The sequence below is a fragment of the Puma concolor genome, chromosome B1 (genome assembly GCF_028749965.1).
Source record: "Puma concolor isolate L17-30 chromosome B1, mPumCon1.1.hap2, whole genome shotgun sequence".
NCBI lineage: Eukaryota > Metazoa > Chordata > Mammalia > Carnivora > Felidae > Puma > Puma concolor.
In genome coordinates, this window is record NC_141670.1 from 161,568,982 (window position 1) to 161,592,389 (window position 23,408).

General features: G+C 42.9%; 1 protein-coding gene and 1 non-coding gene across 4 annotated transcripts in view; one reads left to right on the forward strand and one right to left on the reverse strand.

Moving 5' to 3' along the window:
- Positions 1-23,408, reverse strand: part of REST (RE1 silencing transcription factor) — an 85,868-nt gene that overhangs the window by 14,579 nt on the left and 47,881 nt on the right. Inside the window, exons 1-2 of one of the 3 annotated variants that reach the window (XM_086704971.1) lie at positions 8,027-8,378; positions 4,724-5,627 (exon numbers count right to left, since the gene is read on the reverse strand). In XM_086704971.1, the coding sequence (XP_086561097.1) occupies positions 4,724-5,618 (895 nt within the window). In that variant the 5' untranslated portion in view covers positions 5,619-5,627; positions 8,027-8,378. Of the gene's footprint in view, positions 1-4,723; positions 5,628-7,175; positions 7,334-8,026; positions 8,379-23,408 lie in introns of those variants that run through there. The other 2 variants (XM_086704973.1, XM_086704972.1) reach the window with 2 other exon arrangements.
- LOC112859104 (U5 spliceosomal RNA) lies at positions 11,264-11,379 on the forward strand. Its single transcript, XR_003223424.1, has one exon. It is a non-coding gene; the product is annotated as a U5 spliceosomal RNA (small nuclear RNA).

The window sequence follows — 23,408 nt, forward strand, 5'->3', positions numbered from 1 at the left end:
AATATTTTTTTTTTTTTAATTTTTTTTAATGTTTATTTTTGGGACAGACACTGCATGGGCGGGGGAGGGGCAGACAGAGAAGGAGACACAGAATCCGAAACAGGCTCCAGGCTCTGAGCTGTCAGCACAGAGCCCGATGTGATACCACAAGCCGTGATATCATGACCTGAGCCTAAGTTGTACACTTAACCGACTGAGCCACCCAGGTGCCCCAACAATCCAAATATTCTAACTGATGAATGGATAAACTAAATGTTGTATATCCCTCCAAGAAAATATTATTTGGCAATAAAAGGAAAACAAGTACTGTGTATACAACATGGATGGACCTTGAAAACATTATGCTAAGTGAAAGAAGGTAGTCACAAAGGACCATATACTAACTGTATGATTCTATTTATGTGAACCATCCAGAATGGGCCAATCCATAGTTAGCTGTATGGTAATGTAAAATGTATGTCCATCAAGCTATTACCAAAAAAACTTAATGGAAGAAAAATTAAATACCATTATAGATTAACATAAAGGATCAATTAATAATTTATTTTAAATTCCTTATAACAGAATAGATTGCTTCTATCTGCTCAATTCTACAAAATACACATAACTACTCTAGAAAACTTAGTCATTTTTCAGTCACAAATAAAGGTTAAAATGTCATCTTTTAAAGTAAAATTTGTGAACTGGTTAAATATTAAACACACAAAATTAAAAATCTTCTGATTGAAGACCCAAATAAAAATAATCCTCAGCCCACCACCATGATAATTAACCATAAAAAGAGAATCAAACTTTGATTCTTAGTTGTATCTAACCTTGGGCACATTACTTCACAGTTACCTCTCAGTAAACATGGACTATTATAACTTATCTTGTATTCCTCAATAGACTGTTCTGAAGATTAGCATAAGTACCTAATACTGGGCACTCAATAAAGAACAGAAGAAACCTATTAAGTGAATCTGAAAACTAGACTACTTAAGTGAGAAGTGATTCTATCGTTTTTTAACTCTTCAGCACTAAATGAATTTATTTTTCCATAAATACATACAATCTTCAGAACCATGCATTTAACACCAGATACTCAGACTTTATATAATCAAAATATTATCCTCCAATGTATACACTACCAAACTGTTTTAAAATACTTTTAAAAAAATCATAAATAAGGTGACATTAAGGAGAAAAGAATCTTTTCAAAAAGCATTGAGACCACACAAGTTTAACGCTAAAATGTGAAATGAGAGATACATACAACCAATGTTAGCCTTCTGTGGAAATAATCAACCTTAAATTAATGTGGAAAAAAAGGTGTGGGTGGTACACTTCAGTATACAAAATATACCCTTAAAAAGGAGCAGCTGGGCCACTCGGTTGGTTAAGCCTCCGATTCTTGATTTCAGCTCAGGTCATGACCTCTGCCAGCACAGAGCCTGCTTGGGATTCTCTCTCTGCCACTGACACACACACATGCACACGCTCTCTCTCAAAATAAATAAACATTAAAAAAAAATTAGTCACCTAGACTGCAATTAGATTAAAATAAAACACTACACAAAAAAATTAAGAAATGGCAAAGAGTTGTTTAAAAAAAACACTTTACATGGGGCACCTGGGTGGTTCAGTAGGGTTAAGCGTCCAACTTGGGCTCAGGTCATGATCTCATGGTTTGTGAGTTCAAGCCCGGCATAGGGCTCTGTGCTGACAGCTGAGAGCCTGGAGCCTGCTTCAGATTTTGTATCTCCTCCAGTCTCTTCCCCTCCCCTGCTCATGCTCTGTCTCTCTCTGTCTCCCAACAATAAATAAATGTTAAAAAAAAAAATTTTTTTTTAAACACTTCACAAAAAAATTGGAAATACACACAAAATACTGAATACTGAAACACTTTTCCAGTTTTCTCCATTTTCTTTTTGGTTCTAAAAATATTCTTAAATTGACAAATTTAAATTTAAATTTGTTGTTGAAAACATTTTTAGCTTTTTAGGAAATATATGAATTAGCAAAATACAACTGGCCAAAAAAAATCCCAGTGTATCAAGACAAAAGCACTGGGGTGCTGATATGGCGATCAGGAGTACACATATTTGTAAAAGTTCATCATCAGTTATACCTCAATTAAAACAGTTCATCAAAGTGTACAGATTAAAGTCATGCCATGGTTACTACCTGAAAGCTCTACAGATCACAGCCAATCTAAATTAAGCCCTAAGGTTCTCAAAATATTATTAAATGAATATCAAGTACTTATGGCTGAAGTATATATGCTAGCTGGAATTTAAGACATTGTAGATGAGGCTAGTCTGTTTAATTCAAACTATTAAGTACTTAATGGGGTAGAAGTTCCAAGTAACTTTCATTTCCTATGCCACATAATTTTATAATGTTTGAACTTTTTCAATTCTGAAATTAAAATGGTTTCAAAGTATGGAGATAGTCAAAGGTTACAACAAATTCCAAAAGATCTACAAATTCTCTTATTTGACTAGATTTTAAAGCTTTAAATTCAGTAGCTATCTCCTGGGGCTTAGAAATCTTGCTGCAGACATCCTTCTTGTAATAGAATTTCACCTGCAAGTTTTATTAAGTCTACCACTTCAGTAAAGCACTATCGATTCCTTCTCCCTACTGTGTGCCCTGCTCTACCGGTGGGATTCAGTCCTGCAGAGTGATAACTCTTGCAAAAGGGACCTGATGTTCAAACAGCATCCTACAAACCCCTTTTCATTTGTGATCCAGAGTACCATACTAGATTATCCCATCCATTTTGTTCAGACCACTAATCAGTCCTCAAAGGTACCAATTCTTAGCAAATAATGTAACGTGAGAAAATTAAGTCCCAATAATTTACAAACATTTTCTTAAAAAATGAGACTTCAGAGAGCCTGGGTGCCTCAGTCAGTTCGGCAACCTACTCTTGATTTCAGCTTAGGTTATGATCCCAGGGTCATGGGACATAGCTCACGTTGGGCTCAGCATGGAATCTGCCTAAGATTCTTCTCTTTCTTTCTGCCTCTCTCCCCCTTCCCCCCCCCCACTCACACATCCTCTCTCTCTAAAATATTTTTTTAAAAAAGAGAGAGAGACACACCCCTTAGGGCGCCTAGCTGGCTCACTTGGTGAGGCATGCAATTCTTGATTTCAGGATCATGAGTTCCAGATCCACACTGGGCCTACAACTTACTTTAAAAAAAAAAAAAAAAAAAAAGATGGGGCGCCTGGGTGGCGCAGTCGGTTAAGCGTCCGACTTCAGCCAGGTCACGATCTCGCGGTCCGGGAGTTCGAGCCCCGCGTCAGGCTCTGGGCTGATGGCTCAGAGCCTGGAGCCTGTTTCCGATTCTGTGTCTCCCTCTCTCTCTGCCCCTTCCCCGTTCATGCTCTGTCTCTCTCTGTCCCAAAAATAAATAAACGTTGGAAAAAAAAAAAAAAGAGAGAGAGAAAGAACCTTTACACAGATTTATAAATCAATTCAAAAGTGAATGATTAAGGGGTGTTGGGGAGAAATGGGGACCAACCACTAATAGGGTTTCTTTTTAGGGTGAAGATGTCCTAAAAACTGTGGTGATAGTTACACAGCTTTTGTGAATATACTAAAACCAATGAATTGTAACTTTAAACAGATGAATTCCATTGTAGTGAACTATATCTCAATAAAGCTGATATTAAAAAAAAAATTGCCAACTGTGATAAAATACTGGTAACTGTTGAATACAGATAATAATGGGTATAAGTTCATATTCTCTTTGGGATATTTGAAAATTTTCGTATTTTTAAGATTGTTCCATTTTTTTTTTTGATAGAGTACACTTACAAACTAGAAAGGTCCTCTTACCTGTATGAGTTCAAACATGCTGAACAGTATTATTTTTTGTCTGAAAAATAGCTGCATTTTCCACATGTGTGTTTGCTTTCTTCTAATGAATTCAAGTGTGGTAATCCCACCAATCTTTCAAAAACTAACTTCTCACATTCCTATGTTTTGGGGACAAGTTAAGTTGTTCTATGTAGGAACTGAATACCACAAAACAAATTTTTTAAAAAAGTTGAAGGCTAGGGCACCTGGGTGGCTCAGTCGGTTAAGCGTCCTACTTCAACCTAGGTCATGATTTCGCAGTTTGTGGGTTTGAGCCCTGTGTTGGGCTCCACGTTGGGCTCTATGCTAACAGCTCAGAACCTGGAGCCTGCTTTGGATTCTGTGTCTCCCTCTCTCTCTGCCTCTCCCTAGCTCATGCTGTCTCTCTCTCAAAAATAAATATTAAAAAAATAAACAAATAAAAAGCTTGTTTCTGTTAAACGGATCTATGCAAGGGTTAATCACTGAGTTTTCCTTTTTGTCTAAGTCCTCAATTCCTTCGGGAAACTATACTGCATCTTAGATGTATTCACTATCAACTAAATACAGCTTCTAAAAAAATAGTAGTCTAATTTAGTTAAATGATCAATCCCAAGTTGTTAGAATACGAATTTTAGCAATAACACTGATAATAGTTATCTTGCCCATTCTTTCAAATAAGTGTTTCTTCACTTGTCTTCCAGTCCCATATAGTTACCCCCATGGAGAGAGAAACTGAAGCACAAAAAGGTTAAATGACAAGGTCAAAAAGACAGCAAATAACTAAACCAGGACTTGAAAACAGAATCCCCCTTCTGCAGTACTACTTTTAACTATTTACTGAATTGACTATCAGAAGTGAGTTGAACTTATGGACTACAAAGGTACTCTTACCTGTATGAGTTCGAACATGTTGAACGTAATTATTTTTTCTGTCTGAAAAATAGTTGCATTTTCCACATGTGTATACTTTCCTTGGAAAATGGTTTCTCAAGTGTTTCCTCCAGTGATATTCGCTTACTGTGGTGTATGTGCAAATGATGCACTTGTAAACTCGCTCATTATCCCCAGCTCTGGTGTGGTGTTTCAGGTGAGCAGTATAGTGATCATATCGATTGGTATTGTAGCCACAGCGGTCACAGCGAATGGGGCCCTTGGAGAAATCTCCCTCTTCTGTGGTAGAAGACCCAGATTCTCTGGCTTTTGCTTGCTTCTCTGCACTTTCTTCCACAAAAAATTTCTTGGCACTATGAACTCTGATGTGATGCACAAACTGTTCTTCAGATTCTGCTTCATACTGGCATGGTTTACAGCGAAAGGGCTTGCTCTTCAAGTTCTTGCATTTGTCCTCTGCTCCAGATGTTTCAGGAGGAAGATCTTTATTTGAGCTATAAATTTCTGGGGCAGCTGATACCTCAAACACAGGCTGTGGTTCTACAACACTCAGTTCCAAACTTTCCAGTTCCATGTTTTCCAGTCCACTGGGTTCACCTTTTATTTCAGCAGACTCCTCAAGTCCTTCTCCATCACTATCTGAAAAATTGTTATCTCCAACAGGCATCAATTCTGCCATCTGTCTTTCTTCACCAACCAGGTAATCACAGCAGCTGCCATTTACTTCCCCAGTTAAGGCCACATTTGCCAACATGATAAGCTGAGGTGCAGCCAGTTCAGCTTTGGAGAGGTCATGCAAATCATACATGTCGTTAGGCAAAGCCATGCCAATGTTGCCACTGCTGGTGAACAGCCCTCCTCCTCCAGAAGACTGCCCCATTACCTGGGTGGCCATGACTGTATTCTGAATTCAAAATAAAACAAAAACCACAAAGTACCAGTTTAAACACAACATCCAAAATATCGCTATACTTCTTCATGTCTTAAAAAAATTTTCTCAAATATAATCTTTAAATTCAATGAGGTTCATTAATTGCTAAAATTAAGGCTTTAAAATATTTTTGTAATTCCAAATTTTCTTTATTGCAGTCATCAAAAAAATTTCTCTTATCCCTGCAAAAAATTCTATCAATTGTTTGACATAACTCATCCATCAACTTGGCCTACCCAGTGGCATGCCTTCCCTCAAGTGCTTTTCATTTTTCTGGTGAAAAAAAATAACTTCATCTTTAACATTAACTAAAATTATATTTAAATTCAATACATGAATAGTTAATTGCTGTCCTCCCAATTTCCCCTTCAATGGTTTACTTGTCTAAATCAGAAAAGGGAGAAATCAAAAAGCCATACTATGCATTTATTAAGTACAAACATGTCTGGAAAGTAGAAGCCTATAGTAATTGGTCAACTGACTTGACTTTCAGATGAACTTAACTAACTCCAGAAGAATAAACTACTGTAAAAAAGTAACAGTTTATTTTTAATGACTAGATCTGTTTAAAAGGGAAAAACAAAAAACAAAAACAAAAACAACTGCAGACCTTTTCTCCTATGAAAAAAGGAAGCTCCCTGTATTCAAAACTTCACAAATGAAAATAAAGAAACTTTCGGCCCCGCTAATAATCGTACAACTCAACCGGACAATCAGCGACTTTCTCGCATTGTGCTTGACTTGGCCTACTTGCTTAGTGGAAGCCATTACAAGATCACCTTCTTGAAAACATGTTGGGCTTTTAAAATCGCCTTAACCACATTACTTTCCAATCTAAAACGTGGTATTCTCAAATTGAGTGCTGCCTTGCAAATTAAAAAAAAGTAAAGTGACAAGCACTCAAAAAATAAAACCAAACCCCAATACAAAAAGTAATCCGTTTCATCCAGGTGCATAAACACAAACCAACGTACCAAAAGTTGGAATCAAATGCCATCACAGAAAGCAAACTGAGGGCAAAAGCTGCCCCAGGGCTTAACAGCCTAGGCTACTTGGCAATTTACCCAAAATCGAGTTTTCTAATACCCCCCTGAACCCTAACTACCATCCCTAAAGGAATTTTAACGTTCGTCAGGAAGGCCGTCTAAGCACAGCCCGAAAACCCAACGTGTTGCACGAATTCCTATGTGTGGCTGCCACCAGCGCCTGCCTCGGCGGCGGCATTCCTGACTGAAATAGGCATTCGGCCATTTTCTCAAAATACCAAACACAAAGCAGCTCTTTGCAAACTCGGGCGCTCTCGCTTCCTCTCGGCTGGGCCCGCTCACTGCACACATTTACACACCAACTCGCGGGAGTTGCCCCAACACTCGTCCTGAAGCTTTTCCTGAGCTCCCCAACACTAAGAAAGGCAGTGGTCAAACTCGGGGCGCCGCTGGGCCAGACCAAATCTTCCCCATTCGGGATTGTCCCCTCCCCGGCCTGCGGGCCCCGAGTCTTGGGTAGAGGGAAGAAAGTTACCGCGTTGCCGGCGTCCCGGCTCCTCTCACGGCCCCTGGACTCGCCCTCCGCCGAGGGCCCGGGAGGCTCCGCGGGCGCCCTCCGGAGGCGTCGGGCCCCAAGCGCCGGAGGGGGGCCCCACGCGCGCTGGCCGCCTCCCCCGCGCCCCGGAAGTTTGCGAACTCACTCCGCCACAGCGCCCCGCGGGACGCGCGCCCCAACCCCGCCAGCTCGCGCGCCTAGGTGGCCGGGTGAGGAGGGCCGCGGCGGCGGGGCGGCCCGAGAGCAGAAATCGCTGTCCAGCCCCATTGGCGGAACCGCCCGGGCCGCGGGGCTGACTCAACCCGCCCGGCCGCACTCAACGGCGCCTTCCGGCGAAAGGGAGAGGCCAGAGAGGGAGGGGGACGGGAGGGCCGCGGGCCGACGAGGGGCTGCGGCGGGACCTGGGAGCAGGAGGACGGGGAGGAAGTTTCAGGACCAGGGCCTCAAGCAGCTCCGCTCCTTGGCCTCAGGACTCGACTAGAGGGGCGCCCGGGCCCGCGCGGAGGCGGCGGCCTGGCCTCGATTGGGGAGGGGGTTCTGGCTCCGCGCCGCTCCCCATGGACGCCCCCGGCCCAGCCCCGAGGCCGCGCCGGTGTAACCCGATCCCGCTCGGCCGCCCGCCCCCGCCCGGCGCGGCGGCCGCCGCCGGAGCCACAGTATCTGCAAATCAGCCCTGGACAGCGCCTCGCTCCGCGTCCTTCCGCGCCCTCCCCCTGCCGCTGCTGCTGCCGCCGCTGCTGCCGCCGCCACCGCCGCCGCCGCCGCCGCCGCCGCCGCCCGGCCGGCCCTCCCCCACTGCGACTGAGCCCCCAGCCCTCCGCCGCGCTTACCGGCCTTCCTAGGGGAGGAGGGGCCGGCGACCCGGAGTCGCCGCTCCTTCTCCGACTACTTTTCTTTGTTGCTGGAGTTTCGGGGGGAGGGGAGTGGGAGGATGGAAAAGTTGGGCGCTGGGGACGTCGAGACCCGCAAAGGCCCAAGAGAGGGACTACAGAGAGTGCTCAAGCCGCCGGCTCTCGCCACGCCGTCCTGGGCGCCGCCGCCGCCGCCGCCGGGGTCTGTGGCCCGGGGCCTCGGCGGCGCTTGCTCTTCTGCTGCACCGCGAGCTCGCGGGAGCCGCACATTCCAACACAGGAGGCTGCGCCGCGCACCCAGCCCGCGCCGCCGCCGCCGCCGCCGCCCGTGAGACACGCCCCCTCCACCGCCCGCGCGCGCCCGCGGGACACGCCCACCCCGCCGCCCGCGCGCGTGGCCGCCCGGCGCGCCCCGCCCCTTGGCGAAGGGGGTTGCCCTGGGCCGTGGCTGGGCTGTGGGCGCGCCTAGGGGGAGCCGCACCTAATCCTCCCGACCCCTCACTCTTGCCCTTGGTCAAAAGAGAGGCGAGCCCCGCTCCCCTTCTTGATTTCTTTTGTAAACAAACAACAGAGAAGTTGCCCCCCAGCCTTGCCGCTCCTGGATGAGAATAGAGCTGTTAAAAGAAAAAATCTGCAGGCTTTGACCGTTCTCTTTAGAACTATTGTCACCCGCCTTTCAAGTCTAAAGGGCTCGGAAATACCCTTTAGAATCTCTTGAAATCTCCACCCATAGCCACCCTTAACTAATTAAGCTTCGTTATACTCACTCGGTAAAAGTGCATCCCAAATTTAAACTATAAGCGAGGAAAAGCAATTCGTTCGTGAATTGTGAAAAAACAAATGTCTCGGGAAGATCACGGACTCAGAACTGAGGGGACAAGTCCATAGACGTGGCACGAAGCAGGTCATTCCTGAGCCTTCAAAACACGATTTTAGTGGAGCAATTATCCTCAGATTACAGAGGGTAAAGCAGGTGCCTAGGACAAGGAGGCTGCCTGGCGACCATGTGTCGGAGAGTAACCTGGCTTCCATGTTTATAAAGTGGGGTAACCATGCATAATACCTGGACAATGGTAATATGCTTTAAAAAAAAAAAAAAGAGAGAATGTAGTCTCATGTACCCCTTGCCTTCTGTTTACACCAGAAACGCCTTCTTAGTCTGCCTTTGATACCTTGGATCATGCCCATCCTCAGAAATTTAATGGCTTCCTTACACCTCTCTGTGTAGCATTCAAGGCCCTGACTAACCTGATCTGGACATGTTGGACTACCACTACTATTAAAAAAGAAGTAGCAGCAAATGCTATGGGGGTTCAAAGTAGGGAGATGGTCCCTAGCTAAGAGGATCTAGAAACTTCTCAAAGTAGATGATGATCCAATCTGGCCTTACATTATTGGGAGAATTTCAATAGGTGGAAAGTAGGGGAAGGAACATTCTACACAGTGCAAACAGCCAGCTCAAAAACCCATCAATTGAGCCTTGCCTAATTCCTGTTCCAGCTCCCCTTCTTTTTCAAGTTCCTTCACTTGCTTCTCTTATGACACAACTTCCATACTCCTCACTTTCCTGGTCTTCACCTCAGTAGGACCCTTGTCTCCCTATACTAGGACAGTATTTTTTTATTTTTAAGTTTTGTATTTATTTAAGCAATCTCCACACCCAACCTGGGGCTTGAACTCACAACCCAGAGATCAGGAGTCTCATGCTCCTAGGACTAAGCTCACCAGGTGCCCCAGGACAGTACATTATTAATTAGTGCAGCTTTAGATGCAAGATGGAATAAAGGCCTTAGGGGCTTAACCACTAAAGGTTTGGTTACTTCATATCAAATGCAAGCACTTCCTGTGATTCAAACTTGGGAAGTATTCATTCTCATTGAACCAAAGAGAGGAAAGAAATGCAGAAAGGAAAGGAGAGAGAGGAAGGGAGGGAGGGAAAGAAAAGAGGGAAGGAAGAAGGAAGGGAGGGAGGAAAGGAAAGGAAGAAAGAAGTTTTAGGTCTGCTACAAACTTATCTCTACTTTTTTTTTTTAATTTCTTTTTTTCTTTTTAACTAAAATCTAATTTGAGCTGCACGGCTTTTTTAGATGCTATAACCCAGGGAACAATTCTGGCCTCTATCAAAGCCCTCAAAGGCATAAACTGTTTTCTTTCCCTTTTTTTTAAGTCCAAAAAGGCAAAAATGAGACATCTCTTTTTAAATTTACTCGATAAATGTCCTTCATTTCCTCAGTCTGACTGCTTGCTGGAGATGTTTTATTAATTGCGAAGTTATTCCCACATATTGTGATGCAAAAAGAAGAATGGCAAATTGGCAGCTGCATTCATTTAAAATTAGCAGAGGCCCTTGTTCAAGAGATGGCATATTCAGAGTGACCCAAATTATCCTGACATGAAGGCCACAGGTCAAATTCAAGGCCAAGTTACAAATCAATAGAAAATTTCCTTTGGGAGAGCTGGTGCTATGAACTTGAATTCTTAATTGTTTCTCAAGAGGCTGTATTTTACTTTGCTGCATCCAAAATTTAAGATCTTCTGCAAGATAAAGACTTTGACACATGAATGAGTTCTGGTTTTCTTATTTTGAGAATATGGGGTCTTTCCTACATATTTAATTCATCAACTTTTTACTAAACTAAAATGTTATCATATGTTTTTAATAACATTTCCTCTGGAGATTTATTTCAAAAGTTTGGTAAAATGTGTTTGTGCTTCTACGTGCTTTTTATTCCTAACTGTGTTTCATTTTTTTCTCTAGAAAAGAGCTTAGTTTGACTGAACCCACATTAATGTTACACTGAAATTCAAATACCTGTTTTACATATTACATGACTCAAGTTTGTGAATAAAAATTGGGATACAACATCTCCATTCTGATGTTAAAAGATTTCACTTCCACTCTTCCTGTCACCAGCCAAAGGGAAGATATTTGTGTGTCAAGGACCAATGTTTCAGGCCTTTCCTGCCACTCTCCTTTCGTTTTTAGTGGTACCTGTCACTGCTCACCCCTCCAGGAATCTCCTCCCCAACTGATCCTTCAGGAATTGAACTCTGGTTCTGAAGTTTGTGCTCTGTGAGTAAGCACAATTTCTATTCCTCATTTAGTTCACAGTGAACTTAAAAGACAACTTAAAAAATAGTGCTTTGCTTTCTCTATAACCTTATTCTGAAACTTTTAGTGAGGGTAAAAAAAAGTTGGGATGGAAAGTGCACTGGATACTCTGGTTTCTCTTCAAATCATACAAATCTTTTACCTTTTACTGAAGATTTTCGTGGAAAGGAACAACTTTGAGTCTTAAGCCAATTTTTTGAGTCCTTGTTTCAGCAAGTTTACAAAGGGAAAAAAAAAAGAAAAAGAACAGAAAGAGAAAGGAAGGAAAGAAGGAAGGAAAAGGGGGGAAGAAAGAAAGAGAGAGGGGAAAGAAAGAAAGAAGGAGGGGGGAGGGAGAAAGAACAGCAAGCATAGGGCAGGTAGGCTAGAGAATTGTTTCTCCTTCCCTCTGTTGCTTTGAGAAATCACTTCTCTTGAATTTTGCCTGTAAAATGAAGAGGTTGGACTAGTGATGTCTAAAATTGTCAGCAGCTTGGAAATCTAGGATACTTTTTATTCTGTTTGAAATCTCAAATCATGTGTAGTTTTTCCTAGTACAATTATATACATATATTTTTAATTTTTTAAAGTGTATTTATTTTGGGGAGAGAGAGAGCACGTGCAGTACAGGAATAGGGAGAGACAGAGAGAGGGAGAGACAGAATCCCAAGCAGGCTCCAAGCTGTCAACACAGAGCCCAGTTTAGGGCTCGAATTCACAAACTGTGAGATCATGACCTAAGCCAAGATCAAGAGTCGGGCGCTTAACTGACTGCACCATCCAGGTGCCCACAATTATATATTTTTAAGTTCAATATACGTGACATCCTTAGTTTCTTCTCTATGGCTCTCTTTTGCCCCTGTGGAGACATACCAGTAGCCTTGAAACATAACTGGCTGGCCTCAAGACAGGTGTTGTCTGTGGAACCCCTGGCTGGCTCAGTCAGTTGAGCATTTAACTCTTGATCTCAGGGTTGTAAGTTTGAGCCCCACATTGGGTGTGGAGATTACTTAAAAATAAAATCTTAGGGCGCCTGGGTGGCGCAGTCGGTTAAGCGTCCGACTTCAGCCAGGTCACGATCTCGCGGTCCGTGAGTTCGAGCCCCGCATCAGGCTCTGGGCTGATGGCTCAGAGCCTGGAGCCTGTTTCACATTCTGTGTCTCCCTCTCTCTCTGCCCCTCCCCCGTTCATGCTCTGTCTCTCTCTGTCCCAAAAATAAATAAACGTTGAAAAAAAAAAATTTTTTTTAAATAAAATCTTAAAAGGGACGCCTGAGTGGCTCAGTGGGTTAGGCATCCAACTCTTGATTTCCGCTCAGGTCATGATCTCATGGTTTGTGAGATAGAGTCCCATGTCATTGGAATTCTCTCTCTCCCTCTCCCTCTGCCCCTTTCCCCCGCTCACACATGCACTCTCTCACTGTCATTCAAAATAAAGTTAAAAAACATTAAAAAAATAAATAAATAAAATCTTAAAAAAAAAAAGAAGATTGGCATTGTCTGAAGACAGGGATTTAAGGCCTGGTCTAGTTCTACTAAATGCAGGATCATCTATCCTTGCTTCCATTTGGACCCTGACCTATTTTTCTGGTTCTGACAATTGAGCACAGGGTCTTTATCCACTATAGTATCTGCAGCTTGAGACACAGAGATGTCCCCTAAGTGCTAAGAGAAGGAAGGGAGGTGAACAAGGAAACTCCAGAATGAGCTGGGTTCCATCCTACCCTCTCCTGGAGCCCCAACCACACTTTGAACAACTCTTCCCTTGTTCCTCTTCCTTTCAGCCTCACTGGCCTCCTTGAACCCTGGCTACTCTCCCCCTTTTGGTTCCCTGTTCTGTTTGCTGTTCCTCTTCTGAAAGACTGTCCAGTACCCTCTATCCATGCTGCTCATTCCCACCTCTCCTTGATTCAGATGCCACGATTTCAGAATTACAACCTCCTCCCTTTTGCATCTAATCATGTTGTCCTTTCTTTTTAAATTTTATGTATTTTGAGAGAGAGAGAGAGAGAGCCATGGAGGGGCAGGGAGAGAGAGGGAAAGAGAGAGAATCCCAAATTCAGGGCTCAAACACACCCTGAGATCATGACCTTAGCCAAATCAAGAATTGGGTGCTTACCTGACTGAGCCACCCAGGCATCCCTGTTGTCCTTCTTATTAGCAGTTATGACTAACTAACATGCTATGTATTTTATTTATCTTATTTATTTTCTTTCCTCACTAGAAGGACAATGACAATGAAATTGGTATTTTCTGTGCCTATAACATGGTAGTTGTTCAATAAGAGTTTGTGAAATGAATGGTTAGGGGATAGTACCTTGGTTTTTGCAGTCTCTCAAAGTGGAGACATCTTGTACTCATATCAGTACCCTCAGTTCAGTACCTATTACAGACTTCCCTCATGCTACATGCTAGCCTGCCTCTTTGAATCTCCCCTAAAATAGCCCCTTTTCAATAACTATTTGTTGAATGAATAAAACAATGCTCCTGGACCCCTGGTTCCTATGGTCTACCTTCCTGTTGGAAATCTCCCTTCTGCCCTTCTGCATATTGTATTCCTAGCATAGCCCTAGTTTCACACACCAATCTCTAGTTGGATTTTCCTTGGTGCCCCTAACAGTCTGTTGAGCCTCTGGTGCCCCTCTATTTGCCAGTGTTTAAATGTAAGCCACACCCCCTCCCTGGAGAGCTGCGTCTGTATTGCCCTGCCCCTCCCCTGCATTCTCTTTACTTTGGCCTTTTTTTTTTTTTAATGTTTATTTATTTTTGAGAGAGAGAGAGAGAGAGAGAGAGAAAGAGAGCGAGCATAAGTGGGGGAGGAGAAGAGGGAGAGGGGGACAGAGGATCCGAAGCAGGCTCTGTGCTGACAGCAGAGAGCCCAATGCAAGGCTGGAACTCATGAACCGTGAGATCATGACCTAAGCTGAAGTCGGATGCTTAGCCAACTGAGCCACCCAGGTGCCCATTTACTTTGGCCTTTGTCATTGTCCTTCCTCCCAGAATTCTCCCCCCATATAATATGCAGACCACAAAATCTCACAATTGAAAAAGATCTTAGGCATCCAAGCGCTTAGTTTATAGATGAAAGATAGACTTGCAAGCATTTGGCTTATGCAGGTTTGCACTCAAGTTAGGGTACAGCTGGAACTAGGATTCAGGGGCTCAGATTTCCAGCCAGACAGATGCTCTTTCCACATTTCTCAAAATCTCCAGTCTTCCCTCTATTTTTCCCTGGCCCCAGTGGCCCCCTTCCCAAAAACATTTTACTCCTCTGGACCTGATAAGCCACTTTGTTCAATGGTTGCACAGACAAGGTATATCCAAGGTAAGAAGTCTTTTCAGATCTATAGTTCCCTAACTTTTTTTTTTTTAATGTTTATTTTGTTTTTGAGAGAGAGGGGGGATGAGGGGCAGAGAGAGAGAGGAAGACACAGAATCTGAAGCAGGCTCCAGGCTCTGAGGTGGCAGCACAGAGCTTGACATGGGGCTCGAACCCACAAACCATGAGATCATGACCTGAGCTGAAGTCAGACGCTTAACAGACTAAGCCACCCAAGCGTCCCTATATGTCCCTAACTTTTAAGCCTATCTTCATATATGTATTTTTTAAAGATGTATTTGTTTATTTAAGTAATCTCTATACCCAACGTGGGGCTCCAACTCACAACTCTGAGATCAAGAGTCACATGCTATATAGTGACTGAACCAGCCAGGTACCCAAGCCTATTTTCATATTAAGATTAATTACTTTCTGGCTAGGGAAAGCCTTATTGTCCTCTATTGCGTTTAAAATACTAAAGACCCAGCATCAACATGTTAACCTACAAAACTCAACATCAATTTAGGGGAAATGGGACTTAACTTAAAAGACAACTTCTGTCAGTCTTTTCCTTCCTTCCACAGAGAAGCAAAAAGCTCCCAGTCTGTGCTCCCAAAGTATACTCATACATATTTTCTTTCTCGTGTCTTTCTCACCTGACCGAGAGAGCCTGGAGATAAGAAACTGTGTGTTCTCAATATGATAATATTCCTTCCACAGTCAAGAAAATCAAACACCTGACAAAGTATATCAACCCACCCAAAGTTAAAACCAGACACTGGTTTTGTCAATAAATGTTTCTTAGATGAGTAAAACCTCACCTTTTCCTTATTTGTCTTCAAATAATCATTTAACTTACTAGAATGGCTAAAAATAAAAGAGGTGGCAATATGAAGTATTGAAAAGAATGCTCAGGGGCGCCTGGGTGTCTCAGTCGGTTGAGCGTCCAACTTCAGCTCAGGTCACGATCTCACGGTCCGTGAGTTCGAGCCCTGCATCGGGCTCTGGGCTGATGGCTCAGAGCCTGGAGCCTGCTTCGGATTCTGTCTCTCCCTCTCTCTCTGCCCCTCCCCCGTTCATGCTCTGTCTCTCTCTGTCTCAAAAATAAATAAACGTTTAAAAAAAAAAAAGAATGCTCAGCAGGGCACTTGGGTGGCTCAGTTGGTTAAGCACCCAACTTCAGCTCAGGTCATGGTCTCAGGGTTCATGTGTTTGAACCCCACATTGGGCTGTCTGCGGTCAGCATGGGGCCTGCTTTGGATCCTCTGTTCCCCCTCTTTCTCTTCCCCTCCTCTGTTTGTTCTGTCTCTTAGAAATAAAATTTTGAAACTTTATTAAAAAAAAAAAAAAGAACACTAAGCAACTGGAACTCTCATATATTACTGATGGAAATGTTGGAATTGGTCTGTGTAGTTCCTCACAGAGACACATAGCATTTAATTCAGGCATCCTGTTGTTCTTATTAAAAAGAACCACAGGTCCAAAATGGTGTCACTTAAGCCAAGTTTCCACCTCCTCCATAAATGTAGTCTTAACTGATCAGTTAGGAATTTTCTGATCAGCATCAATGAGGTAATTTGTCACATGGGCCCTCTTCATCCCCCACCACCCCCCTCAAAAAGATGAGGTAATCTGCATGATAATATCCCTGCCCTTCCCATTAAGGAAAGGTGACTTTGTCTGAAACCATCTTTTCTCCCCTTTGCTAATAACTTCCTTGCCCCTCCCCCCCCTTATAAAACATTCCATTTTGTACAACTCCTCAGAGTTCCACTCTACCTGCTAGAGGGGAGGCTGCCCAATTCATGAACTGATTAATAAAGTCAATTGGATTTTCAAATTTACTTGGTTGAATTTTTGTTTTTTAACAGTCTTAACTCAAGGGAATTGAAAATATTTGCCATGCAAAGACCCTGTAGGAAAGTGTCCAAAAACTAGGAACAACCCAAAAAAGTCCAATTGGTTAGTGGATAAACAAATTTTATAATACACTCATACAATGGAATAATAGTGTCAGGGAACTAAAACTTTCCCTGTACTCTCTTACTTTAAGTGATCAGGGCCCTGTGAATTAGACTGCCAAAGACAGATTAGCAAAAGATAAAATTCAATCATCCTTTTCGTTAAGGTATGTAAAAGGGTACACAGTAAAATATGACACAAAGGGGCTGTGAGAATCTGGGGCTTATATACCATCCTAATAGGGTCAGGGGAGGAGGAGAAGGACACTTATGGGAAAAGTAATGACTTCTTAATAAGGGCAGGTGGGGGAAGAAAGGGCACTTAAGGGAAAACCAAATGAGTTTTTAGAAAGATAAATGGGCCTCAGAAGAGACGAGAGATATGATTGTTTTGTGACAATGTGTGATACGGTATGGAGACCTCTCATCTTCTGGGATAAGTGATAAGAGTCTATGGTCCTAGTTGATCCCAGGGAAGGGGTTATGACAATTGAAGTTTTTTAAAACTACTCTTGAGAGGCTCTGCTTTTAGGAAGGTGAGAGGTTTCAGGAACTCAAATGCCTTCTAAAAATTTTTATGCCACAGTGAGTGGCATATTCTGGACCCATCCAATAGCAATAAAAATGAACTAGCTATGAGGCAGCTGCATAGATGAATGTCAAGAGCATTATGCTAAGTGAAAGAAGCCAGATACAAAAGGCCACTTACCTTATGGTTCCATTGCCATTCTGGGAAAGGCGAGTCAATAGAGACACAAATCAGATCAGTGTTTGCCAGGGGCCAGTGGTTAGGGAAGGGGATTGACTATAAACAGGTATGAGGGAATTTTGGAGGTAATGTCAGTGATCTATATCTTGGCTAAGGTGATGGCTACACTACAGTATAAACCTCCCAAAATTCACAGAAATGAACAACTTTTAAAAGGGCAAATTTTACATAATTTTAATAAGCCTGACTTTTAACAAATATGGCTGTAGAGGGGTTCCTGGGTGACTCAGTTAGTTGAGCCTCTGACTTCGGCTCAGGTCATGATCTCATGGCTGTGAGTTTGAGCCCTGCATTGGGCTCGCAGCTGTCAGCGTAGAGCTTGCTTCAGACCTTCTGTCCCCACTCTCTCCTTGCCCCTTCCCCACTTGTGCTCTCTCTCTCTCAAAAATAAATAAATCTTTAAAAAATAATAGTAGTAGGGGCTCCTGAGTGGATCAGTCAGTGAAGCGTCCTACTTCAGCTCAGGTCACGATCTCATGGTTCGTGAGTTCGAAACCCGCGTCAGGCTCTGTACTGACAGCTCAGAGCCTGGAGCCTGCTTTGGATTCTGTGTCTCCCTCTCTCTGCCCCTCCCCCACCCACACTCTGTCTCTGTCTCTCTCTCAAAATTAAATAAACATTACAAAATTAAAAAAAATAAGAATAGTAAAAATAAAAACATAGCCGTAGAGAATAGACATGAGTTTGTCTGGATGTTTGAGTTATTTTGGAAAGTGTTTGAAATTCTTTCACAATATGTTACATCTGAGAATGATGATTTTTCTCCTAATAGAGTCTCACCAATTTATACTAAAAAGTCACTTCTTGGGGTGCCTGGGTGGCTCCATCAGTTAAGCATCCAACTCTTGATTTCAGCTCAGGTCATCATCTCATAGTGATGAGACAGAGCTCTGAATTGGCCTCTGCACTGAGAGTGGATCCTACTTAAGATTCTCTCTTTCCCTCTGCCCCTCTCCCTGGCTCATGCATGCATGCTCTCTCTGTCAAATGAAAAAAAAAGTCACTTCTTATCTCTAAAGTTATTTTATTTCACAGGTATTTACCAAGCACCTCCCTCTGTTTAGGGCACATGGATGGGGTTGCAGGGTGGGAGGCAGGTAAAGAAATATAAACTAGGTTTTGACCTTCACCAGCTTACAGTTTAGCTGGGGAAATAAAACCCTGCTTTAGTAAAAGAACAGACAGTAAGAGCTTTTCAAGTTTGGAAGAGAAATTGCTTCCAGCTAGGCAAAGCTTCAACAATGCAGTAGAGTGTGTCTTATAGGAAACTAAGCAGTCCGTGGACTGCCTCTAGTCCAAAGTCTAGAGATTGGTTACCTTAAGGTCATTCTTAATGTATCATTTCAGGAGGAGGAGAGTCTGGGTCTCTGCTGAAAGATGAAGAGGCAGGAGCAGAGTTGTGGGAAAGAAAGTGAGGTAAACCAGTGGTGCCTGGCTGGCTCAGTGAGTTAAGTGTCCAACTTCGGCTCAGGTCATGATCTCACGGTTCATGGGTTCAAGACCCATGTCGGGCTCTGTGCTGACAGCTTGGAGCCTAGAGCCTGCTTTGGATTCTGTGTCTCCCTCTCTTTCTGCGCTCCCCCACTCATGCTCTGTCTCTCTCTGTCTCTCAAAAATGAATAAATGTTAAAAAAAAAAAAAATCAGGTAAACCAGAATAGTAAACCAGCTGGGGTTGGAGCAAAACACAACTGAAAGTGAAGTACATGACATCAATTTAGGACTGACACTCTTTCAAGTATGGGCTTGGCTTTCTACCAACAATGTCTTAAATAAGTAGTGATGAATTCACTCAGAAAAACAAACAAACAAAAACAAAATCAGCACTACAATCTAATAATAATTGTGACCATCACACAATCAAACCTTAGCAACATCAAGTATATTGATTTGGATGAAGATAAAATGTAAGTTCCTGTAGTGTACTCAGAAGAAAGAATGTGTTGCCATAAGAAACTAGTCTGCATATAATCTAGAAAGGAGGAAAATGAAGGGGGAAAAGTTGGCACTGTTTACCTAACACTGTCCAGGGAGGATTGAGACATTGAATGTGGCTGTTAGAAACATATATGCTAGGGGGCGCCTGGGTGGCGCAGTCGGTTAAGCGTCCGACTTCAGCCAGGTCACGATCTCGCGGTCCGTGAGTTCGACCCCCGCGTCGGGCTCTGGGCTGATGGCTCAGAGCCTGGAGCCTGTTTCCGATTCTGTGTCTCCCTCTCTCTCTGCCCCTCCCCCGTTCATGCTCTGTCTCTCTCTGTCCCAAAAATAAATAAACGTTGAAAAAAAAAAATGAAAAAAAAAAAAAAAAAGAAACATATATGCTAGGTTTAGGACAAAGGACAGCTTACTTGGATTTTCCATGGCTTAGAATAGATGTCAAATCATTTAATCTCTCCTGACATTGAGTCCATATTCACAAAACAATACTAATAATATACACCCCATACTTTGACTCCAAAACGTGTGTGTGTGCGCGCGCGTGTGTATGGCAGCTAAATTATTATTAACTGGTATTCTAATTTTTGCATTTTCTCCTACTATCCTCCTCTAACATTTCCTACTACATCTCCTCCTTTTCTAGCCCTCACTCACTGAGCTCCAGCCACCCATGGCAGGCATACTCCTTTCTCAGGGCCTTTGCAGATGTAATTAAATTGAGGATCTTGAAATGAGGAGATTATCCTAGATTACCTAGGTGTGTCCTAAAGTCATTGACATAAATCCTTATATAAGACACACGGAGGAGAACACAGACAGAGGGGAAAGTAATGTGAAGACTGAGGCAGAGATTGGAGTGATGTGGCCGCAAGCCAAAGAAGCTGGCGACCGCGAGAGGCTAAAAGAGATCTGGACTGGATCTTTCCTTAGAGGCCTTTCTGAGCCAGCATGGCCCTGCTGACACCTTGATTTTGGACCTCTAGCCTCCAGAACTGTGAGAGAATAAGTTTCTCTTGTTTTAAACAGCTCAGTTTGTAGCCATTTGTTTTAGCAGCCCTGGGAAACTACTATGCTGCATGATTCCATCTATGTAACATCTCAAAGTAACAAAATTACAGACATGGAGAATAGATTAGATGTGGCCAAGTGTTCAGAATGGGATGTCGGCGGGGGGGGGGGGGGGGGGGGGCACCTGGGTGGCTCAGTCAGTTAAGCATCTGAATTCCGCTCAGGTCATGATCTCACGGTTCAGAGGTTCAAGCCCCATGTCGGGCTCTGTGCTGACAGCGCAAAGCCTAGAGCCTGCTTTGGATTCTGTGTCTCCCTGTGGCTCTCTGCCTCTCCCCCACTTGTGCTCTCTCTTTCAAAAATAAATAAGTAAATATTAAAAAAAAAAAAAAAAAGAATGGGATATGGGATGGTGGCTTGCTGAGTATAAAGGGATACCACAAAGGAGATCTTTATGGAGATGGAACACTTCTGTCTGCATGTAAATCTAATGAACTCTAAGATTTCTACAGACTAAGGTCTGTAGATTGTACCAATGTCAATTTCCTTGTTTTGATTTTTATAATTATCTAAGATGTTCTCATTAGAGGAGAGTGGAAGAAAGAGAACACAGGACCCCTCTGTACTATTTTTGGAACTTCCTGTGAATCTGTAATTATTTTTAAATGAATAAAGAATTAATTTCACTTCTTTCTAGTATTTTCGGTGGCAGCTACTAGAAAACTTTTAATTACATAGGTGGTTTGCATTATATTTCTATTTGATCAGTGCTGCTCTAGAATGTTATTTTCCCCTGTGGGGTTCTGTAAAGGAGCTGAACAGTCTCCTGCTCTGAAATCTTAGCCTCACCTTCTATAATTGCAGTAAAAACAATACAAGTCTGGGAAGTAAAGCCATAACAGGAGGGAAAGTACAAGCTGAGTCAGACAGACATGGGTGGAATCCTGGCTTTGCCATTTAGAGTCAGACCTCTAGCAAATCCTTTAAACTCTCTCAGCCTGCCTCACTTAGTCTGGACAATCAGAATAATAATGCCATTTTGGCAGGACTCATGTGAGGACAAAGTGAAATCTCAGAAGTGCCTGACACATATTGAGTGTTCAGTAAATGTCAGTTCATTGCCTTTCTGTTCCAAGTTTCTCGGGTCATATTAGATCTTCTTGTTTCCAGAAAAGGGAAGAAGAGGGAAGTGATAATTAGGGCCATCTTAGAGTCTGTGTGCCATGCACAGGAAAGTGCATTATTGTTTAGACATGCTTTCAGATACTTGTTTTCATTCACTGTTCATGATAATCCTGTGATATAGATTATTGCTGTCAATCATTAACCTCCCAAAAGACCACCAGAAAAAAGAATACTACAGAGAGAGGGAATAGTACCCTGACAGAATCTTAGTAGTCAGAGGAGGATATTTCTAGGGTTTTAGGCCCAGGTTGGATGACTTAAACAGGTCTGGGAGGGCAGGAAACTGGTTGGGAATAAGCAGAATTTATAATATAATAGTTTAGGATTAGTGAGCATAGCAAGATGAGGGTATTAAAACAAGTATTAATGAACAAGTTGTTAATTTTGATTAGTAACCTATTTTAATTGGTTCATAGTGGTGTCTTTTAAGAACAAGAATTTCACAGAGCAAATAGCTAAGTTATTTTTGTCTGATCCCAGAATTGTTTAGCACAGGGACAAGAAAGTAAGTTACTCTCAGTTCTCATGGCTAACAATTTCATAGTACATGTACATTAAATGATGAATGATTCATGGTACCTCAACAAGAAAAGATACTCTGCAACCTTTAAATATAATTATTAAAAGTACTCAAAAATATGTTTATATTGTATGCTGATGACATGTGAAATGAAGGAAACAGAAGACAAAATATTAACTTACATGGTTGTGACAGAGTAAAAATATGTGAGCATTTGGAAGAAAATGTGGTAAGAAAATAATGCAAGGGAGGGCGTCTGGGTGGCTCAGTAGGGTAAGCATCCAACTTTGGCTAAGGTCATGATCTTGTGGTTTGTGAGTTCGAGCTCCCTGTCAGGCTCTGTGCTGACAGCTTGGAGCCTGGATCCTGCCTCTGATTCTGTTTCCCTATCTCTCTGCTCCTCCCCTGTTCACCCTCTCTCTCTCTCTCCCTCTCTCAAAAATAAATAAACATTAAAAAAAATTAGAAAATAATGCAAGGATGGTGGGGTGATGTGTGTGTCAATTAGGGTCCTACCAGGAAACAGATTCCATTTCTAAGTATTTAAAACAGAGGGAATTTGAGGCAAGAGGTTGTTTGCAGAGGCAGTGGAAGAGCAGAGAAGCCAAATAGGGCCGCCAAAAGCTAGGGGTATGCCACAGGTGCCAGAACCTCTGCAGTGGGCCTGTTTAGCAGCAGGTGGATCCATGGAGGAGGGGGAGCAAAGGAAATCACTGTCCTTGCTAAGACACTTCCCAGGACAGAGGGGGGAATGCCTGACTTCTTCTTCTTTTTTTTTTTAAGTTTATTTATTTATTTTGAGAGAGACAGAAACAGAGAATGAGTGAGGGGCAGAGAGCGAGAGAGAGAGAGAGAGAGAGAGAGAGAGAGAGAATCTGAAGCAGGCTCTGCCCTGCCAGCACAGAGCCCGATGTGGGGCTTGAGCTCACAAAACTGTGAGATCATGACCTGAGCAGAAACCAAGAGTCAGATGCTTAACTGACTGAGCCACCCAGGCACCCCGAAAATGCCTTACTTCTCACTACTCACTGCTCCAGTCTCTTGCCAATGTTTCCCACTAGCCCAAACCAGTCAGATACCAGCTTACAGGAAGCCCAGGACATATAGCTGGCAAAGACCAGCTCCCCTTTCAGGTGCAGAGGAACACAGAAGAGCAGAAATAGATCTAAGGCTACAATGAGAGGTTTTCATCTGCTTTCAAATATATGTACTTGCTGGTGTTATATTGCTTTTTTAATTCCAGTGGGGAGAAAATGTAAAGTAAATAAATAAATGATTTTCAGAACGAAAACTCTGGGGGCACCTGGGTAGCTCAGTAGGTTAAGTGTCCAACTCTTGGTTTTGGCTTAGGTCATAATCTCACAGTTCGTGGGTTCAAGCCCCATGACAGGCTGTTTGCTGGAATTCTCTCTCTCCCTATGTTTTCCCCTCCCTGTTCAAAAGAGAAAGGAAGAAAGAAGGAAAGAAAGAAAGAAGGAAGGAAAGAAAGAAAGAACAGAAGGAAGGAAGGAAGGAAGGAAGGAAGGAAGGAAGGAAGGAAGGAAGGAAGGAAGGTAGAAAAGTAAACTCTAA